The sequence below is a fragment of the Coturnix japonica genome, chromosome 3 (assembly GCF_054131305.1).
Source record: "Coturnix japonica strain WE chromosome 3, WE-NBRP24, whole genome shotgun sequence".
In the NCBI taxonomy this organism is placed as follows: Eukaryota; Metazoa; Chordata; class Aves; order Galliformes; family Phasianidae; genus Coturnix; species Coturnix japonica.
Genome location: NC_140665.1, coordinates 19,351,977 through 19,372,032, shown reverse-complemented (window position 1 = coordinate 19,372,032; position 20,056 = coordinate 19,351,977). Strand labels below are relative to the sequence as shown.

The following is a 20,056-nucleotide window of genomic DNA, read 5'->3' as shown; positions in this document are numbered from 1 at the left end:
CCTGTGTTATTGTGATTCTGCATTTTTGTGTGAAGCTTCTGATGGTGAAAATAATTTTGAGATTATGAAATCTCCCTTAATGTTATTTGAGTTAGAGAATAAATTACAGAGTGACAGTCACTTGATTTACTAAATATACATGTAGTATTTAATAAATCTGTGTAAGTTCAATATGAACAGTTCCAAAGAAAATTACTTTATTAAGTGGATTTGCATTATTAGGTGATTTTTTTCATGTTTTTGCAGTGGCAGAGTCCTGACTGCGTGGTGAATCACTTTTACAAATGAGATTCTGCAAGTTAAAATCAATGTGTTTCCCAAAAGAGGAAAAAAGCCTCATTTGATTAAATTCTGATCCAAATTTTGGCAGGATGCCACTGCTATAATTACATATTGAATTGAGCTATAATCTCTCAACACCTCAGAAGCTACAACTATGAAGAAGTGAAATAACGTGCTCTATTTTTGCTACCATGTTAATGGTGCTAAATTATTTCCAAGAATAAGACAGCCCTTCATTGGTGCAAGGCATGCAGCTGCAATTTTCTGAAGGGGGTGGTGGAAAAAGGAACAACAAAACTTTCATGCAGGCAGATGTATTAAAACAAATGTTTTCTCCTTCTGCATTTTTTGTTCCATGTAATTATTTTTAAAATGTCTCAGGTACACAACATATGAGTACAAGCTCGTAGTGCACAACGAGGTAGGATATACATCAAGTGAAGAAGTGATAGCTACTACATTAGCGGGATTACCAGAGAAAGGAAGTATCCTCATTGCACGTGCTGTTAATCATAGTGCTGTAGAAGTGGAATGGTCAAAACCAAGTAAGTATGCATACTATTTATTCCAGTAACTAGATGTTAACCTGCCATCACTTACATTGGTCTCCTTTGCTCTCATAGGAAACACAGTCCTTGTCTTGATTTATAATCCAACTAAATGTCCTTGAAAGGAGAGGGGAAAAAAAATGTGCACCTTTTGCTATTTCTCAGCCATGTTTGTACTTATTATATAGTATTTTCTGCAGGAGGATAATGAAAACAAAAAAATTAGTTAATGCAAGCTCATGAGGAATCAATACCGTAGCACCTAAATTTCTGTTGTCTTTGTGTTATGTTTCATCTCTTTGCATGAAAATCTACATGTACGTTCATTCAAGATGAGAGGATTCAGTTTCTCTCTCCTTTTACTCTGCACCTTAAAATGGATTGAGCCAGTTTCTCTAGTTAGTTAGCTAATGCAGCAGTAAGGAATTTCTTCATGACTTACATGCAAATGATTTTATAAGGACTGGGTGGTGAATTGCAACAAATGTATTGTCTTTATTTTATAATTGCATGTGTGAAGAAAGCATGCTTATAAAAACTGACAAATGTAATAGATCTGAAGCAGCTCACTGAAGTTTCATTACCTTAGTAATCTAAACCTCTGACCTTCTAGATGTAGGTAATGCAATCTGGTTTTATTTTCATTCATCCTTTGGATATTTTCTCCATATATGTATAAATATATACATGCATTTGTGAATGCAAAGTTTAGATGCCAGGGCAGACCTGTTCATTACTGGAAAACCTTAGCAAATTTCATTACTTCATCTGTTACAATTATCATCTTTTTTTTCTTTTTTTTTTTAAATTTGTACCACTTAAAATAAAAATGATGTATTGCTCCAATAAGAATTTCTATGACAAAACTGTGTATTACTAAATTTAGATGTAAGCTTTTGGCTTTCAACAAATTTCTGGCTTTTAATTTGTTTTAGTTATCTGAGTTCTCTTCAGTGGAACAATGTCATCTGAAGCAATGTTTCACTGCTCAAAGATTCATCTTAATTTCTTCTGGAAAGGCAGTTGCAGGACAAATGAAATTAGACTATATCTGGGTTGATAAAATGGAGAAGCTTCCTTATTCACCAAGCTCAGACCAATGGATCTCCTTCCATGTGTAGCTAGAAAATAGTACTGTTCTTTCTTCTTTTCAGTAGTGGGGAAGCTACTACTGGGTAAAACACACTTTAGAAAGAAGTAAGACTTTTTTCTTTTTTCCCCTGTAAATATAATCCTTCCAATGGTGTGATGCATTTATACACAGATGCTTACATGATTGTTCTAAAGTAACAGCAATAGATTTCCATTTTCATTGTGGCTGAATGGCCACCTGTGTAATGTTGAGTGTAATGTTTGTTTCCCATGGCTAAAGCAACGAAACAGGAATGCAGTATTCTGCATGCCAGAAAAGGAAAAATATATGTATGCCATTGTTTCCCATCTTAAACAAGTAGCATAGTGCAAGGTTTGACAGTCTGCCTTCTGTCCAGATGAGAGACATTGTTTTGCAGAGGTGAAATGCAGGTCCATGCATCATTGCTGGCAGCAGGCTTCTCCATGTAATTTAGTTGACATTTAGAGGAAGAAAGCTTTCCCTGTATGGTGATGGGCTCTTAATTATTTTGAGAAATTTGGAAAAGCATTTTCTGCTTATTGGTGTAGGGGAGAGGACATAAAACTACTTGATGTAATCTTTGCATAATTTTACAGTAAGGAGGTCTGCATAAAATCTGCTTTTGTCTTCAAGATAAACGTTTTTGAAGAGAAACTGTCTGACTGAATACTTCTGTTGTCCAAATGTTTTTCCTTTCTCAGCACTACAAGATTTGCAAGGAGCTGTTGAATATTATATCCTCTCCTTGAATTCCACTGCTGATGGAAGATCTCTGAGGATTGAGGCTGATGAAAACTATATAGTCATAGGTGATTTGCAGCCCAACACAGACTATGAAATATTCTTTCAAGTTTTTAATGGAGCCCACAGCATCAACAGTGAAGTTGTGCACGTGGTCACCTCAGATGGAGGTTGGTTAGCAGTGAATGCAGCTTGACTTAAACTCTGAGAATGAATTTGATTGATTTTTGTTAAGGTTGAGATCAGTCATCCTTCCATTATAAAATTTCCGGTATAAGAGGAAAAAGGGCTAAAACGCTAAAATGCTTAAGTGCTGGTTGTCATCATGTGGTAGATCAATATAGGGTCCCACTGAGACAGAAGCAAAAGCTCTAATAGCAGATATTAACCCAGTTTGTTCTCATCTTATCCTACATACATCTGTGTACGCTAAGTTTGGAACTGAGTTCCTATCAATAAATGGGGGAATTTAAAAACAATTAATGTTTTTTTTTAAAGATTTGCTCTGTGAAGCGATGTGCTTTTGACATGACAGGCATATATGGGGGCCTTTCATGAGTCACCAGAAACTCTAAGTGTAAGTTCAGCCTCTGAGAAAATTACTTTATGAGTCATTTCTATGCCAGTTAGCAAATGCATGTGCGTTAGGAGGTAGGGATGAGGGGGAAAAAAAAGATTAAGAAAAAAAAAATAGTGAATCTAAAATGTGTTTAGAATGGTCTTTCTAATCTTTTTGCTTTATAAAGTCTCATTATAAACATTATAAAATCATTACCTCAGAAGCAAGTGTTCCAGGTCATTAGTAAAGCCCTTTAAATAAGGATTCCATTTCCTTTCTGATGCCAAAGGTCAGCACCTTTTGTTTATAAAATGGAATTGATTGCAAGGGCAATTTTTTAACTGGTAAAGATGGGTTCTTTTGATAAAAAGAGGACTTTGCATTGTTATTTCTGACATGCTTAAATAATTGTTTAATTTAACGCTAAGGAAGGTTTGTTTTTTCTTTTTTTTTTTTTTTTTTTTTCTTTCTTTTTTAAATAAGTGTTAGACTTCATCATTACCTATAGTAATCAACATTCAAAGCCATTTACATAATGACAATACTGCATATTGCTTCATCTTGCTTCAGCTATAAGGCTGATAATGTCACGTTCCACCAGACATAAAGTATTTTGGTCTCAGGTTTTGCTTTAAAAGCAAAATGCTTTGTTTTTCTCTCCATTGGAAACATTGGAGTTGGGGGAGACATAAAAATAATGTTTATGTGTTGGCACTGCAGATGGGTGAATAATTTATCATCATATCTCACTGGCCACATACCACTGATGATTGACACTATGCTGGTGGTATAAAGCATTTTACCATCAGCTCTCATGGTTTCTAACTGAGAGTATAATAAGCCAATTTACAGAAGACTACAGACTGTGATAACTTCATCAGAGGAAAGCAGATAAGCAGTGAACCCTTTGCTAAACCTAAATACTAATCTGCATTTGGTTAAACAAGTGCTTTTGCAGAGACAGCTGGAGTTTATTCAGTTTCTTCCTTTATTTCTAGAGCCTGAGGGCATGTTCCCTCCAGAGGTTGTCATCATCAACAGTACAGCTGTACGTGTCATCTGGACATCGCCTTCAAACCCGAATGGTGTTGTCACAGAGTACTCTATCTATGTAAACAATAAGCAGTACAAGACTGGAATGAACGAGCCTGGATCCTTTCTTTTAGCAGATTTGTCTCCATTCACTGTATACGATATACAGGTTAGAATATCTTTTTTGTGTTATGTAGCATACAAGCTGAATTTCATGAATTTCTTTACATACATGGCCATATATTTGCATTAGTGTTTGTGTACATATATATACAAGGCATTTTCAGCATGTTTGTGGTCTGTGTACTTTTCTCATAACACATAATTCCATTATTTCTTTTTTCAAACCATCAAAACTCCATTTACTTTCCACTAAATGCTCTGTGCTACAACATTAGCAAAGCCCCAACACATATTACAAAGAAGCAAAGATTCTACTCCTACTCATTAAAAGAAAATTGCAATTGTTTTAGAAACATCAGGCATGCATAATATATCAGCACAAAGAAGTAATGATATTGCATTTGTCATCCTTTTATCATTTATTTTCTCCACATTCTTCTGAGGATGGAGCAGTCTTGATCTCTCAAATCATGGTAGTAGTTCTTATGCTGTTAATAAGTACAACATTTTGTATCCATTTTTTGTATCCACTTTCTCTATCTTTGTCTCAAAAAAAAAATAAAAAATACTATATGCAGTAGAAATACATATTGTATTTACATACAATACATTCCATCCTTGAATTGCATTAATGTGTTTGACATTTGATTGTAATTACTTCTGTCTATTTTGTTCAGGAATAGCTTTCATTATATTTCAGGAAGACTTTGTAGCAGCCATGTGTAGTTTGTTCTGAAAAATTTCTATCCAGTTATTAAATGCCGTATATAAACATCAGAGGCAGGCATACTGTAACAGATTTCTATGTTGCAGCCCCTCTGAAACAGCAATCCTCCATCCATGAATACACGTATGACTTTCTGAATGCTGCCTGGAAATGCATTTGTCTTTTCTCAATAACAATGCAAATTCAGTTTACTGCCTCACTTGTAGACCCTTGCTGTTAATTTACCATGGCCGCAGTGTGTCGCTTGTGATGTTAATTATTGTTTCTTTTACACTTTCTAAGTTTTTAGACTGGACTTATATTTGAATCAGTGTGATAGGAAAAATCAAAATAAGCTTTTTGTTGTTGTTGTTTTTTCTCTGTTTTGTTTTTCTTTGTGTTCCTCTTGTTTTGGAAGAAGTATTATCTTGGACACACATACACCTATATCTCACTGGTAATCTCCCTACATTCCTGCATTCTCATTTTTGTTGTTGTTGTTTGTTTGTTTGTTTGTTGTTGTTGTTCTCTTCTATTTTGAACAATCTCTGTTGCCAATACAGAAATACTGTCACTACCCTTCTCTTGCTCTTTCAGTTTGCCTCTGCTTAGTTTAATTCCAAGAACCAAAAAGAATAAGCTTTAATTGTGGTGAGATATTTAATAACCAAGTGTATGAGTTGTTTGCAGTTTTTTCTTTTGCCTAATTTTTCCAGCATAGACATGAAGGAATAGAAGGTACTATGGAAAATTATCTTTAATTTTATTTCAGAATGTGTGGTACATGTAGGAAAATGAAATGGATGAAATGAAATGGATTAACCGAAATCAAACTATCCTGGTTTATTGTCTTCCTATTTCATTACAGATGGAGATTTTTTACAATGTTATTTATGAGATTCTGCTTATATATACACAATAACAAATTTGCTGCAACACTGTCAGTGATAATTTAATATAGAATAGCAGTAGAGTTCAGAGGTGTGCATGTTTTTTCCAAATAGGGTGGAAAAATGTGATAAAGCATAGTATATTTCTGATAGTTATCTCAAAGTTGCTGTATTTTCTTGGCTACATGAAATTTTACATAGTAAATAAGAACATTTTGGGTGACAAAAGAAATCTGAATGATTGGCAGAGTTAAATAATTTCTGCAGCTGAGTAATTGAAACTCACGTTCTTCTTCATCAGATTGAAGTTTGTACTGTCTATGCCTGTGTGAGAAGCAATGGGACCCAGATTACAACTGTGGAAGATGAGCCAGAGCAGCTGCCAGCCCCCGTTATTCATGTAATTGGCTCAAGGTACTGTGCTAAGAGTGGTCTGCATATATCAGAGCAATTTGTGCGTGGAGTGAGGTCTAGAATGGGGATCAATTGAATAAGGCACATTAAAAAAAAATAACGGTCCACCCATGGTTTTTATTTTTGGTATCAGAATTTTTGGCCAAACGAGCAGCTGGAGAAATATCCTCTTGATTGGTTGTCTATAGCCATTTGGGTATCACTGTGCTGGGATCATAAATAAGACATAAGTAGAAGTAGTTAAAAGAAGAAGTGTAGGGGAATGAAAATTATCACATTTTGCTGTCAGTTAGGAAGAGGAAGATTAATGCTCTGGGAGCAATGCATTGCTGATAATGGAAACTTAGAGTAATTGTGGGTAAAAAGAAGTCACCCATCACAACAGTAAAAATTAGTAAGCTATCTTAAATGGCATACACATCTGTGTCTCCTTGAACCATTGTTTGCAATCTGCATAACCACCAAATCTACAGGCATGGGCAAACTTCTTAATTGTGAAAGGAATAACGGTTTTGCAATATTTAGGAGGTGCCAACTAGTAACATATACAGTGATTCTATGGGAGTTAATATCTTCCAAAGTCAGACTAAAGCAAGGCTCGATAGCACATTTTTCAGTATTATACCAACAATAAAACAGTTAACCTCCTGCGTGTATTTTATTATTCCTGTGATTTTATTACACTTCTGGTGGAGTAACATAATAAGCTCATAAGCTCTATTAGTTTTGTAGAAACAAACAACAACAACAAAAAAATAGTTTTTGTAAATAACAAATCTAACAACTGAACCTTCTGAAATGGCCAGCAGAATGGATTTGCTCCTCCAGGGTCTTAAAGACTTAGTTTGCTGTTTATCATTTCTACATTTTGTTTGAATTCAGCATTTGTCTTTGTACACGGGTGAAATTAAGCTTGCTATTTTTCTGTCACACATACAGATATAGTCAAAGCTTGTTTGATGATAAGGACTCAATTCGGGATCCCATCTTTTGCCCTTGGCTTTAACTTATTTATGCCTTTGTCTGTATTGTCTGTACTGCAAACACTTATGCATGTTTCTGCTATTATATATAGACTAAATATGTCATAACACATGAATGCAAAAGGATCAAAAATGCCTTCCTACTTTATAATCTGCTCAGCCAGAAGCAGGCTCTGTTTCTACACTGCCTTTTCCTACATGTCATATTATCATCAGCTGTTCTTATATCCCAAAAGAATACTAACTACTGATCGATTGCCCGGACATGTCTGGCCGTGGCCTACACGTGCCCCGGGTAGTTCATTTATTTGCCACGGTGGATTTGCTAGAGTGGAATTTAATCAATAGCTAATTCATTAATTCTGGTCCTCGAGTATGTAAGGATTGTGCAGTATAAAAATGACTGTCTGGCTTCAGCTTTGATTGAAATATGACAAACACTACAGCTGACAGCTTCAGCAGGTGCTAGGCTGAATATGAATTTCGCTTATTTATCCTCCATAAAAGAGGAAGGTTGGAGAAAAAACAGTTTGTGTAGACAAGAGTACATTTTAATGTCATCAGACAGAGGGATAAAAAACATGTCTACACTATAGGCTCATGGGATAGCTGAGATACAATACAGATCATGCCGTTTATCGTCTTTAATTGGAATCATGGCTTTTTTTCCTCTTCTGAATCAGTTTGGGGGGCTGTATTATTGATGAGAATGCTGTGGGATAATGTCTTTGTAGCATTTGCAAATAATTGTTTTAAAATTTGCCTCAAGGTGCTGCATGACATAAATTATAATTTCAGCCACCAACTTCTAAGAAGTCTTTCTGGTAGCAGCTCCATCCAGACTGCTCTAATGAAGGTTACACCACCAAAGCCATTATAAATATCTTGCTTTTCCACCCTTTGCAGTTAATAACTCAGCTTCAGGCTGAAACTTGGCACAAAAGGTCGCAGTCCTGGAATGGTTATTTTATAATGCCAAACTTCAAATAGAAAACAGTATGAAACCCAGTCCTGAAGACAGATTCTAGTTTTTTATCTTCTCATAGTTATGGTATTCTGGGCTATAGAAGATTGTGGAGGTGTGGTACTGACCATCTTTAGGTAGGTACAAATTGCATAGAAATTGAGAGTCTGTTGTTTTGAGTTAGGACTTCAGGGTTTGTCCCTATAGAGAAGCAGTGCATTTTACTGCACAGATTAGAAAGTTCTCTGCATACTCCCTACCTGTGAGTGCTTAAAATTTTTGTAGTGGATTAAGTGCTTATTGTAACATTTCATTTTGCATTAAAATACTCCTTTCTGTTTGAAATTATACGTAGAATGGCTTGGTTTGGAAAGGACCTCAAAGCCACCCAGCCCTATGCCTCGCCATGGGAAGGCCTGCCACCCATGAGCTCAAAATATGCAGGACTCCATTCAACCTGGTCTTAAGAGCCTCCAGGGATGGAGCACCACAGCTTCTCTGGGCTTCACCACCCTCTGAGTAAAGACTTTCTACCTGAAAACTAACTAAACATGGGATGCTTATTTCTTTCCTAATCCTGGTACATAGTGGATTTTATGTGGATTATACACAGCTCTTCAAGAGACTTTATCTACTGTGTAATATTGTTTCTCTAATAATGTCAGCACAGCAATTTATGCTATGAGAAATATTTAACTACTTTGCTGTAATGTTGAAATGGTTGTGGAGTACGTGTGAACTCATGATGGGGAGAGTATTTGAACCCCAGGTCGTTAATAATATCAGTGCTCCATATCTTAAGAATGTCCCCTGCACTGAAAAGGGACACCTAAAGCAGATCAGGGTTCTCGGAGCACCTCCAGCCTTACCTTGAGCATCTCCACAGATGGGACATCCACCACTTCTATGGACAACATATGCCAGTGCCTCACCAACCTGACTGTAAAACACTTCTTTCTTAAATCCAGACTAAATCTCCTCTCTTAATGAACACAAACCAGTCATGTATGGACTACAGAATTAACTCTGTGGTTCAGATGAAAATTCTGGAGTGAAAACGGTGCCTCTACAAGCCACCTACGAAGTAATTCTTTCACAGGTGACATTAATTTGTGTTTCCAAAGGCTTGTTACAATGTTTATTCTTCTGTTTATATCTTACAAAGTGAAGTAATAGTTCATTTCCTTTAATTCTGTTAAGATGTTAACGTTTATCTCAGCAACCGCTGTTTCGTGGTAATATTTTCACTTCAAATTAATGCTAATTTATCATGGAACTGGCATTCAGACAGTGTCTGTGTAATTGGGACATGGAGATTAAAAAGAGATGTTTGGAGCCTAAGTATATACTGCACAGTGTTATAAATCTACCGATTGATCTACATATAGTATTGGAATCACCTCTCTAGCCAAAGAAAATGTTATAGTGAATGAAATTGCTGTCTTATGCAAAGTTCCAGATTATGCTAGAAGTTTTCATTTGAAGTATCCGTGTAAAATATGTACATTATAAAAGACAGAGAAAATCTGTGTTTTTAATGTCTTTTTTGAGACATTTGTTGTAATATTAAATGAGATTTTGGAGCTAACACCTGCATATTTTCAGTAATGATGAGCCTACTACAGCTTAACGTAATTCTTCCCAAAGATACTTTCCTCAAATTGATGATGGCTTTATATCAAACTTGAAATCAAGAACAGGATTTTTACAGTCTTCTGCGGGCAGCTGCAGCCTTACTTTTCTTCTCACAGACAGAATTCTTGAGTTTTACTTGTTATAAATTCTTGCTTTGTTTTTTAACTTTTAATTGTGTCAATTAAAGTATTTAAGCACAGAAGAGATCTGCTGCTTAGTGATGTGATGAATTCTTACTTTCTTTTATGTGTTAAAAGTTTCAGAGCAAGACTCATTTTTTGCCTTTTTTAAGTAGTGAAAAGGCAAACTGAGTGCAGATCTCCTCTTAATAGTGTCTGAACAGCTGCATTGGTTATACCTCATATCCTAGGAGTGGTCTTCAGTTTCCAAGCTGCCTGTCCTTCCAGGGATGGAATGGTCACTCCAGCCTTGACTACAGTTCATGTACACAACCGTTCTTGTTAGAGCACCAAGAAAGCATGATGAATCCTTTCTTATACCAGTGAACTGAAATGCTTGGAATGCTAGTTTATTATACACATGTTTTCAGAAGGGTGAAAGGAATGTCTTTTAAAAAGCCACTTTTAAAGGCCTGGGTTGCATGAGCAATTAATTTTCCCTGAGTTTTGACAACTGTTGATACATTTGCACCTTTTGGAAAATAGAGAAGTTGTGAAATGCACCATCCAGATGAATATTTTGGATATTTGAAATATTTCACTCTAGGTGAAATAGTATAAATTGGAACTGCTAAGTGCTAAGTATCTGCAGAAACACAAATACTTGAAATAATTTAACATATATTAATTTTCTGCTTTTCACAGATCTCTTCAAATCAACTGGGTTTCACCTGGACAGCCAAATGGCATTATCTTAGGATATGAAGTCTTACGTAAAGCATTTAAGAGGTGTACTCCAGCAGCGAGGAGCAGCATAAATACTGGAATGTGCATTTCTCTTGAATGTAAGAAGCATGAAAATGTCTGTGGAGAAGTGTGCTATCATCCAGAGATGAAGGTACATGTGTATTTTTAAGTTAGTGATATAAGGAAGAATTATACTTTTAGAAACAAGTGTTTCTAGGACAATCATCCTTAGCTATCAGAGGAAGAGGAGTGGAGGATTCTGTTTCTTCTATCATTTTATGAATGAAACTCTGATACATTTCTTGAAGTGTGTTTAAAATCATATATGGATGTTTGTTAGACAGCTGAGGGCAAGTGATTCTGTTGTTCATGACTGCTGACTTCATTTCTCCTTTCAGAAAACATGAACAGGTTAACATTTCTGCTATGTGTCTTACATTGGCACTGCAGTTTGAAGCAACAGTATAATTTTGAAACAAGTCCACTGCTTGCTTTCATTTACGGCTTGTTATTTTAAAGTCACAGTGGCTTTAATATATACAAGCTAAACTCTTTGCAGAGGAAACCAAGCCAGACTGTGCGCTTCAAAAATATTTCAAAAACAGCAGTAAAAGTATATTCTCTGTATGTGAGGAATCATTTCTCAAACCCTGCATGGCAAACGGTGGTCATTAAAATTGCTTCTTTTGTTGTTCCCGACACCCCCAAATTCTTCCTTGACTGAATGACTAGATTCTTCTATTCAGAAAATCTATTTAGATTCAGCTACAAGTGGGTGGTTATTACATGACAGTGATGAGCAGCCCCGAATGAGATCCATTGTGATTTGTCAGATGTATTTTTAAATTATGGCTATTTGCAGGTTAATCTTCATATTAGTTCCTGTTTAGGAGTAGGATCAATAGCATAGCAGAAGTCTGTAATGGTTTTTATTGACAAATGAGGGAGAAATCTCTTAGTTTGAAAGTAAGATTTAATGTAATGAAATAGTGTCCCTATTTGTCAAAAGCATCATCACATGCTCTGTGACTAAGGCAAACAATGCGTACTCACAAGATTCCCTATCAGACAAGACAGTAATTAAGGAAGTGAGTTATATGAGGGGTTCAAATCAAAATATAAATTATCCCAGTCAACACAGCCTTAGCTTTTGTATTCCCATGAAAGCAGTGCTGTACTAAATATCTGTAGTTCTTAATCTTTGCAAGTAAATTATAGGAAGTTTTTTGTTCTAAATGGTGAATTTACTTATTTCATGTTTTTAGCTTAGTAGACATTTTAGTAGATCTTCTAGCATATGTATAAGTAAAATTTGTATTAGATAAATTTTAAGACATCTTCTGCATTTTTACTTTTTCAATAATTTTGTAAATTTATGATAACGTTGAGTCTTCAGGAGTGTCAGTTTTTCAATTTATTATTATAGGTTCCCAACTTTAAGTTTTTCTCTGATGATAGTACATTGTTTACTGTGATGGTTTCTGTATACCTGAATGCATCACTAACTTTAACTGTGCCATGATTTAATGTAGTATTGCTATACTCACACAACTGGAGGAAGTAAGAAGAGACATTTATTTTTCCTTTGCACCCAGTAGTCAGAAATGGTGGTAGATGGGAGGGGGGTTATAAATGGGTGCTAATTCATTAGGTAGAAAACATGTAAGTGACTGGTAGATTCTTTGGAAACTGAAGCACTCATAGAAAAAGACATGGCAGTAATTTTTGTCAGTGAAGACTGAAACTCCCCACCTGATGCTTTGTTTAGTTTTTTGTTTAGTTTGCTCGGTGTACCATCAGTGATCTAAAATGTCTGTAACAGAGCTCCTGAAATGTCCCTTTTTGCTTTACACTAGTCTTGGATAGGGGTAACATGGTAGCTTATATAGCAGCTCTCTCTCACACTTTTACTGGATTCACTGTCACACTATACCAGTTATAATGTTCACACAAAGGGTGGACAAAGGGTGGCACTAGTATGTGTGTGCTCCAGTTAGGGTCCAGGCTAGTATCTCTGCACAGCACTGTGCTGTGTAAATACACCATATTGCTCAGAGCTATCTTGGGAATCCCTGAAAGAACAAATGGACCTTTCCACTAAAAGAGACAACTCTTACGTACATTCCTGATAGTAAGCCTAATAAAGATGAAAAAACATCCTTACTATCCCAAACAAGCTTTCCTCAAATCTGTACCTCTTGTTTCTAGTTGTTTTCTGTTGTTCTGCTACAGTGTTTCAGACTTTGTTCTAAGAACAAACTAGTTCTAAGAACAACTTTGTTGTTCTAACGTGATCTAACAAAATGCCCTGGCGGGTGTCATTATTTATGTGCTTGTAATCAGGTCTGAATAGATGTATACCTCATGAGTGCAAAAATAATTTTAAAAGATTGCTGTGTGTAATTGTTCAGAGCAGCCAAGAATACTGTCTCATGATGACTTTTGCTGACTGCCAGGCAGGTCCCAATGTCCTGCAGATGCTATTTGCAATAACCAGTCTGTGTTGTTTGGCTGTTTTCAAGTAGCCAAAATTACCCGTCTCTCCCTGTTTTCAGTTGGGTGTGCTTCATAGCTCTGTTATGACTGGAATCTAAGATTAGATGTCAGTTTAGAGAGCACATAGCACAGAATATTGAGGAATGTATTTCCATTAACAAGGGGATGGAGTCCAGTTTCATTCATCAGGGACTGACTTTGGTGGGGAAGGCCTGCCTTCCTTCCTTGTCCTTGTAGCCCTGAACTGTCCTGCTGTTACTGGCATCTCGGGGTGAGCACTGAAAATAATGGGACAGGTACAGTAAAAATGTAATTAAAATAGTGGTGCAAGGGCTAATAATTTCCATACTCATTGGGTTAGGGGTGTGAATGTCAACAATTAAAAGGATTCTGACAGAAGGTGTTAATACAGCTCCAGTACTTTTTATTGTCAGTAGCAAGAAGCTATATAAATCTGCAGTTAGTGAACTAATCAAAAGTAACCAGGAAGAATAGGCCTACCCCTTCACTCATCATATTAACATGTGCCACTTGTTAAAAAAAAAATTCAGTAGGAGCAAAATAGTGGCTTGATAACTAGCTTGACAATTGTGATTTCCAGGAGAGAGAATGAACGCATCTAAACACTGATGAAGGATATTATGTCAATATTTATGTAAAACTGACTGTTAATGCTAGCAATTTTGTGAAGTCTTTTCATTTTCTTTCAGGCTTAGAGAACCTTTGGAAAGGGAACCCTTCAGATACAATGTGTTTTGTAACACACCTGAAAGTCAGGAAATTAAACTCATTTTAGTAAGATAATGTTTAGTGATTTGTAACAGAATAGCAGTAATTTCTGTTCAAGCTTTTTTGATCTAAGGCTATACCAATTTCTGAAAGGGAACAGCAGTTTTGGAAACAGATGAATATGTATAGTTAGGGGGGAAAATTTGTTTGAATAGATTCTGGGATAATTTAAGTAAAAAAGAATGAGCTTTGCTAATTTAAAATATTCTCTCACATGAGAACATGATGGGTCAATCATTTCTCTGGTGTTTGCTCCACGGGCAGAAATTTTTAATGAACTCTAGTAGCTAATAGGAATTCCTTAGAGTGTTTTGTGAATTGCTATTTCACAAAGTGGCTTTGGCAGCAAGTGTTTGACAGGAAGGATAAACATGGCTGCCTAGCACATCTGTTTATTCGAGTAAATCAGTCCTAGCTTAACTGGCATGTGTCCATAAGGCTAGATAACATCCTTCAACAAAGCCTTCAGCAAGCAGAAGGATCGAGGATGACAAAATTTTTATAAAACCTAGTTGCATAGGTAAATTTGGACTATTTTAACATATTCTCAAAAATAATAATTAAAAAAAAAAAAAAAGAGAGAGAGAGAGAGAAAAAAAAGAGTGCAATCATGTTAATATCTGTTTACTCAGCAGTACAGTCTTAGTTAATTGGGCTTTTCTCAGATATCATAATAATCCTTTCTTATGCCAAGCCATGCCCAGTCCCAGTGCTCCTGGGTCACAGTCCCTCCATGTGCTTGGATGCTTGGATGGGAGAATATATATAGGATTAATTTATGAGTAACTGAGTCTACCAATACTTTTAAGGGCTCCCATGTTAGCTTAAAACGAGTGTCTTATTTCATCTCCACAGGTAAAAGGGATCTTCTAGTTAGCAAGATACATCAAGGATTCATCTCCGTTTGTGAGAGTGAGATCTCACTCAGGCTTGCCTAAAATGTTGGTGTCGCTGTATCTGATTGCCACCAGGGTTCTGATTCCAAGCACAGTTACACCATACAGTGGGTACTGTCATTTTGAGATCTGAGAGTATGAGATAATAATAACCTTTTGCCTCTATAGCTTTCAATCCATTTGCTTTTCTTCTTTGACTATGACATAATTTTAGCATTACTTGAATGCATTTCATTTTATAGATCGATAATGCAAAATCCTTGGGCTGAATATTAGTGCAAATAAAAACTATTAAAACAGAGAAATTAGATGAAACAGATAACAGAGGGAGGAAAAATCCCAGATGGCACGGAAGTCAGGACAAAGAATATGTAAGAAAGATGTATCTTGCCTCCTTTGGCACAGGCAGGTACAGCATTTACAGGCTCTGATGTCTTGAGGAGTGTCCTTAGGGGTATCAAGAGTTGTTGCTAAATATATATGTTCTCGGGGCAGTGTCATGGTGGTACTTGATTTGATATTTTTAAAAACTCAGCATGGAATGTGTGCCAGACTTAGAAGATGAAATCCAAAAGATGCAAAGCAGAGAAGAGGCGTAAAGCTGAGTTTTATTTGACAACCTAACTAATGATCTGGAAGAACAGTGGGTTAATTAAATCAATAGATTGGATTACGTTATCAGTGACATGTTGAACAGCAAAAATAAAATAAAATAGGACCTGAAGAGAGAAGCTTCTTCCTGAGGCAAAAATGACAAAGTTCAGCTACCATGGTAGTCTAAAACAGAGATGCTGAATGGGAAAGTGTGCTGAAAAAGTCCAGAACGATGCATCAGTTCAAAACATAAGGCTGTAAAACATCAAAATATAATGAGGAACACCTTCTGCGCTGTTTTAGTTCTGTTTGATGTCTTGTATGTTGTGACTTCGGAACCTAGCCTGATATTCTAAGGGGAGATTGTATAAAGGCATTATCCACATAAAATCCAGGAAAAAAGTATTGTTTATGTATTCAAGAATTTAATGGTTAGAACTGGTTAGATGGTTACTGTAAAAGGTGGAAATGCTCCATGTGAAAAGAAAGAAAAAAAAACAAAACTGAGCAACTCTGCTTCATAGTCTGTGCCATGCTGCCATTCTCAGTCTAATTGCAAGAAGCATCCTTCTGGCTAATGCAGGTTACACTGACTGTGGGCTCTGAGGTTACATTTTTTACAATTGTTCTGCTGCCTGCTCTATATGATGTTCTGTGTACGTTGTGTCACTCAATTTACACAGGAATAAGTGTGGAAGTAATTACTTGATTGTTCAAGCACTTAATTTTCTTGACAACACCTAGCAAAAAGTCCTCAGTTAAAAGACCTTTTCGAAATTTATTTCTATGTAAGTGTCATTTTGAAAAATAAAAACCACAAAACATCCAACCAGCCCAACAGTAAAACAACAACCTGAGATTCTTATAGAAATGCTACTCTCTTTAGATCATGTTGACTGAAGAACTGCAGAAGATCCCACATATTTTAAAATGAAAAAAAAAAAAAAAAAAAAAAAAAAAGAAAAGAAAAGAAAAGAAAAGAAAAGAAAAGTAAGAGGTCATATTGGGAAACTGTTTCTTTTTGTTGTTGTTATAAGGGTTTCAGATATGTCTCCTCATAAATGAGTAAATAATAGGATAGAAAAGGAAAGAGCAGTGCGGTGGTGTCTTATATCTATGTACTACAATCTACTCCACATTGAGAGACTCAAACAGCCTGCAAGGCATATGGAGATGATTCATGTTAATGGACTATTTTATTAAGGTGCAGTATGGTTGAAGGCCACAAAATTGCAGCATTCTGTCAGATATACAGTAGTTTATTGAAGTCTGATAATGCTGGAGGGCACAGGATTTTAGCCAAGTTACATTTTATTTGACTGCAGTCAGATTAGTGTCTGTACTTGGATGTTTTGTATGCATTTTTCATATACATTGTTTTGTCAGTGAACACGTTATGTTCTGTTTAACAGATATTGCCTTACTGATTTTTATTTTAAACTACTTTTAGGTATGTTGTAATGGGATTCTGCACGACAATAAACCTGGCTTCCAATGCTGCGAGGACAAGTACATTCCATTTATTCTTAATTCACCAGGGGTTTGCTGTGGTGGTCAGATACACACTGTGCAACCGAAACATCAGTGCTGTGGTGGTTATTACACTAGGGTATTAGTAGGTAAGAGACAACTCCTTTCAAGTGCTTGAAAGAAACAAAACAACAAAGTTGATGTATCTGTTAAACCAAGGAGAATGAAAACATAGCAATAAATGTGGGATTTATCAAGATTTCTGGTGTCTTCTAAGGTTGTGTTTGGTGGGATAAGCAAAGAAAATTGCACTTTGTCTTCTAAATACAGCACACTTTATGTAATAAAGGCTTAATTGATAAAACCTGTTTGTTGGGTCATTTCCCAGAGAACTAATTTATACCAAACTATATTTAATTGCAGTAAGTGCCAAATAATAGGGAAGGCAGTTCTGCCTAATAGGAACACCATCAGGCAATTTAGTGGTGCAGTTTAGTTCTCTGCTTGACTTGACCCCTTGTGACTTTCCCTGGCCATCACTGTTAGCATTTAGGGTTGATACCGCATGTTACATATTCTACAGTATTTTCTGCCATTTATTTTTACCATGTTTTGTATCAAACTACATGTATTATTTTTGATGGAAATCAATTCCTTTCTTAAGGTGGATTGCACTGTCTGAATCTAAGAATTGTTGGAGAATTTGCCAAAAACTATGCTTCTGTGCTGTATTCCAGTTTGTTTTTCCTGGTGGTTGGTAGATTTTTGACATGGAGAAGGAAAGAAAAGAGGGAAGAAAGTTTTTGTGGGGCATTGTTCAGAGCGTATATCTCTTTGTAGGCCGCTGTCAGATCAGGAGCTAAAATGCTTCCATTACTCATGAACTGGCACACATTCCCTGTGCTCAGAAATGCTTGAATTTTTGCCAGCACGTTCAGCATGTCCTAAGTTCTGATCTCTTGAAAAGTAATTAATATATCACAATATTAGAATGTCTTTCATTATGTCATCAGAAAAAAGTGCTATCATATGGAAGAACCAGAGAAGAGTATTTTGCTGGCCTCATTAATTTCAGTGTACTAAAATGGAAAGATTATACTGTGACCCTTGTCCCCAGCCAGTGGTCTATGCTAACTAGCTTAATGTTGTTTAGATCAAGAAAGAAAAGTACAATGAAACAGAATGTCTTATATCTGAAAGTAGTTCTTCAGTCAGCAGTCCAGAAGCATGAAATCTCAACATGATTTTAAGCATTATTTTTTTTCTTGAATACACTTGCTGCTTTCTCTTTTTCCATACTCTAAAGGGCAGCAACATGAACAGTGTTGGTCATTTTTTTTTTCTTTTCATTTTCTTTTCATTTTCTTTTTTATTTTTATAAATATGCTAATAATCTGAAGCTAAATGTTAATGTGGGTCATTGTTTGATAAGGATAACAATTAACTGGTAAGACTGCGTAGTACTTTTCAGAGCAAGAGCATTTTCAAGCCTAGCTTGGAATGGATCCCATTTTGAGAGGTTAATGAGAAGATTACTGATCCTTTGTGTCTTATGTCTAAAACCACAACAAAAAACAGTTTTATTTCCAATAGATGAGAGATGTAAGCTGCATTCTGTTTTTTAATACTTGCTCTGTGTGGCAACTAAATTAGATTCCAAGGGATAGAGGAAAATGTGATGAAGTATATAAACAGATTATATCTATTACTCTAAAAATTTATTCTCATCTTTTTTGTTTTGTTTTATTTTATTATTGACTTTATTTGATAAAGTAATTTATAAGGAAATTCTCTGTGCATACATATTTCCCAGATGTTGTTTGGCCAGCTTGATAGCTCTAGATGTACTGAAGAGCACTGGGCTAAAGGCACGAAGATTAAAAATTAGAAAGGAAGGAATCTCTTCAGAAGCAGAAGAACAGCTCTCATAGGTTTTCCCTATTTCTTCCAAGTGTTATATCAGTCATGTCTGAGCCACAGGAAATGCTGCAACACAGAAAAAAACCCTTAACTTTTAGAACACTGTTTCTGATCAAGTGCAGGTACTAGCGAATGGGAACTATTGCCATTTACAGCCAGTTTTGTATTCTTTATATCATAAACGAGAAGTATCTAGTCCCATTATGGTGTCACTCTCATTGGCAGTCATATCTTAAGTCCTTGTCAAGAAACAGATGATATTTTTGTTGAAGTAGCAGCCAACCTCATTGAATGTGAAATGTTTTGTTTCTAAAGTTACTTTAATCTTTAAGTTCTTTACTGACATGAAAAGCTCTTAAACTATTTTAGTCTTTCAAACAACTTTGGAATGAATTTGGAGGAGATGGGGACTTTTTCGTTTTTTGTTTGTTTTTTTTTTTCTGTGAAGAAAGAGACTCATTGATCAGAGGAAGAAGGATCTTCCTTTACTGTACAGCTGCCTCTACCTAGAGGTTTTCAGCTGTACAGTTACATTGTTTAAGTTGTTTTTGTTGTTCTTCTCACTTAATAATGCTTGCATTCTGATATCTAACAGAGTTTTGGCCCTGAATTCATGAATTTATGTTTCTTTAATTATTTTTACAAACAAGTACATGCTTACACATCATTCTAAAGTACCAAGAGATTCCATGCTTACCTGTGAATGGTCTTGTGTGTGAATCCAGACTAAAGCTTGTTGCAATCAGTTGAGGTCCTCTCAAGGATTTCAAGAACTGTACATGCATAAAATCTTTGTGTTCTTAAACTGATAGGTGAAGTATGCTGCCCTAATGAAGAGCAAAACAGAGTTTCAGTTGGAATTGGTGACTCTTGCTGCCATGGAATGCCTTATTCTACATCAGGGAATCAAATCTGCTGTGGTGGATCACTGCATGACAGTTTTAGCCAGCAGTGCTGTGGTGGAGAAGTCATAAGCTCAGATCTGGTCTGTTGTGGTGATGAGGAAAAAGGTACTGCATACAAAGCTCACACAG

The 20,056-nt window shown here is 35.9% G+C and overlaps 1 protein-coding gene across 1 annotated transcript in view; it reads left to right on the top strand.

The window, feature by feature from the left end:
- Positions 1-20,056, top strand: part of USH2A (usherin) — a 342,112-nt gene that overhangs the window by 240,731 nt on the left and 81,325 nt on the right. Inside the window, exons 44-50 of the mRNA XM_085542932.1 lie at positions 664-827; positions 2,646-2,855; positions 4,243-4,445; positions 6,297-6,409; positions 10,816-11,008; positions 17,083-17,251; positions 19,835-20,056. Of these exons, the coding sequence (XP_085399058.1) occupies positions 664-827; positions 2,646-2,855; positions 4,243-4,445; positions 6,297-6,409; positions 10,816-11,008; positions 17,083-17,251; positions 19,835-20,056 (1,274 nt within the window). The remainder of the gene's footprint in view (positions 1-663; positions 828-2,645; positions 2,856-4,242; positions 4,446-6,296; positions 6,410-10,815; positions 11,009-17,082; positions 17,252-19,834) is intronic.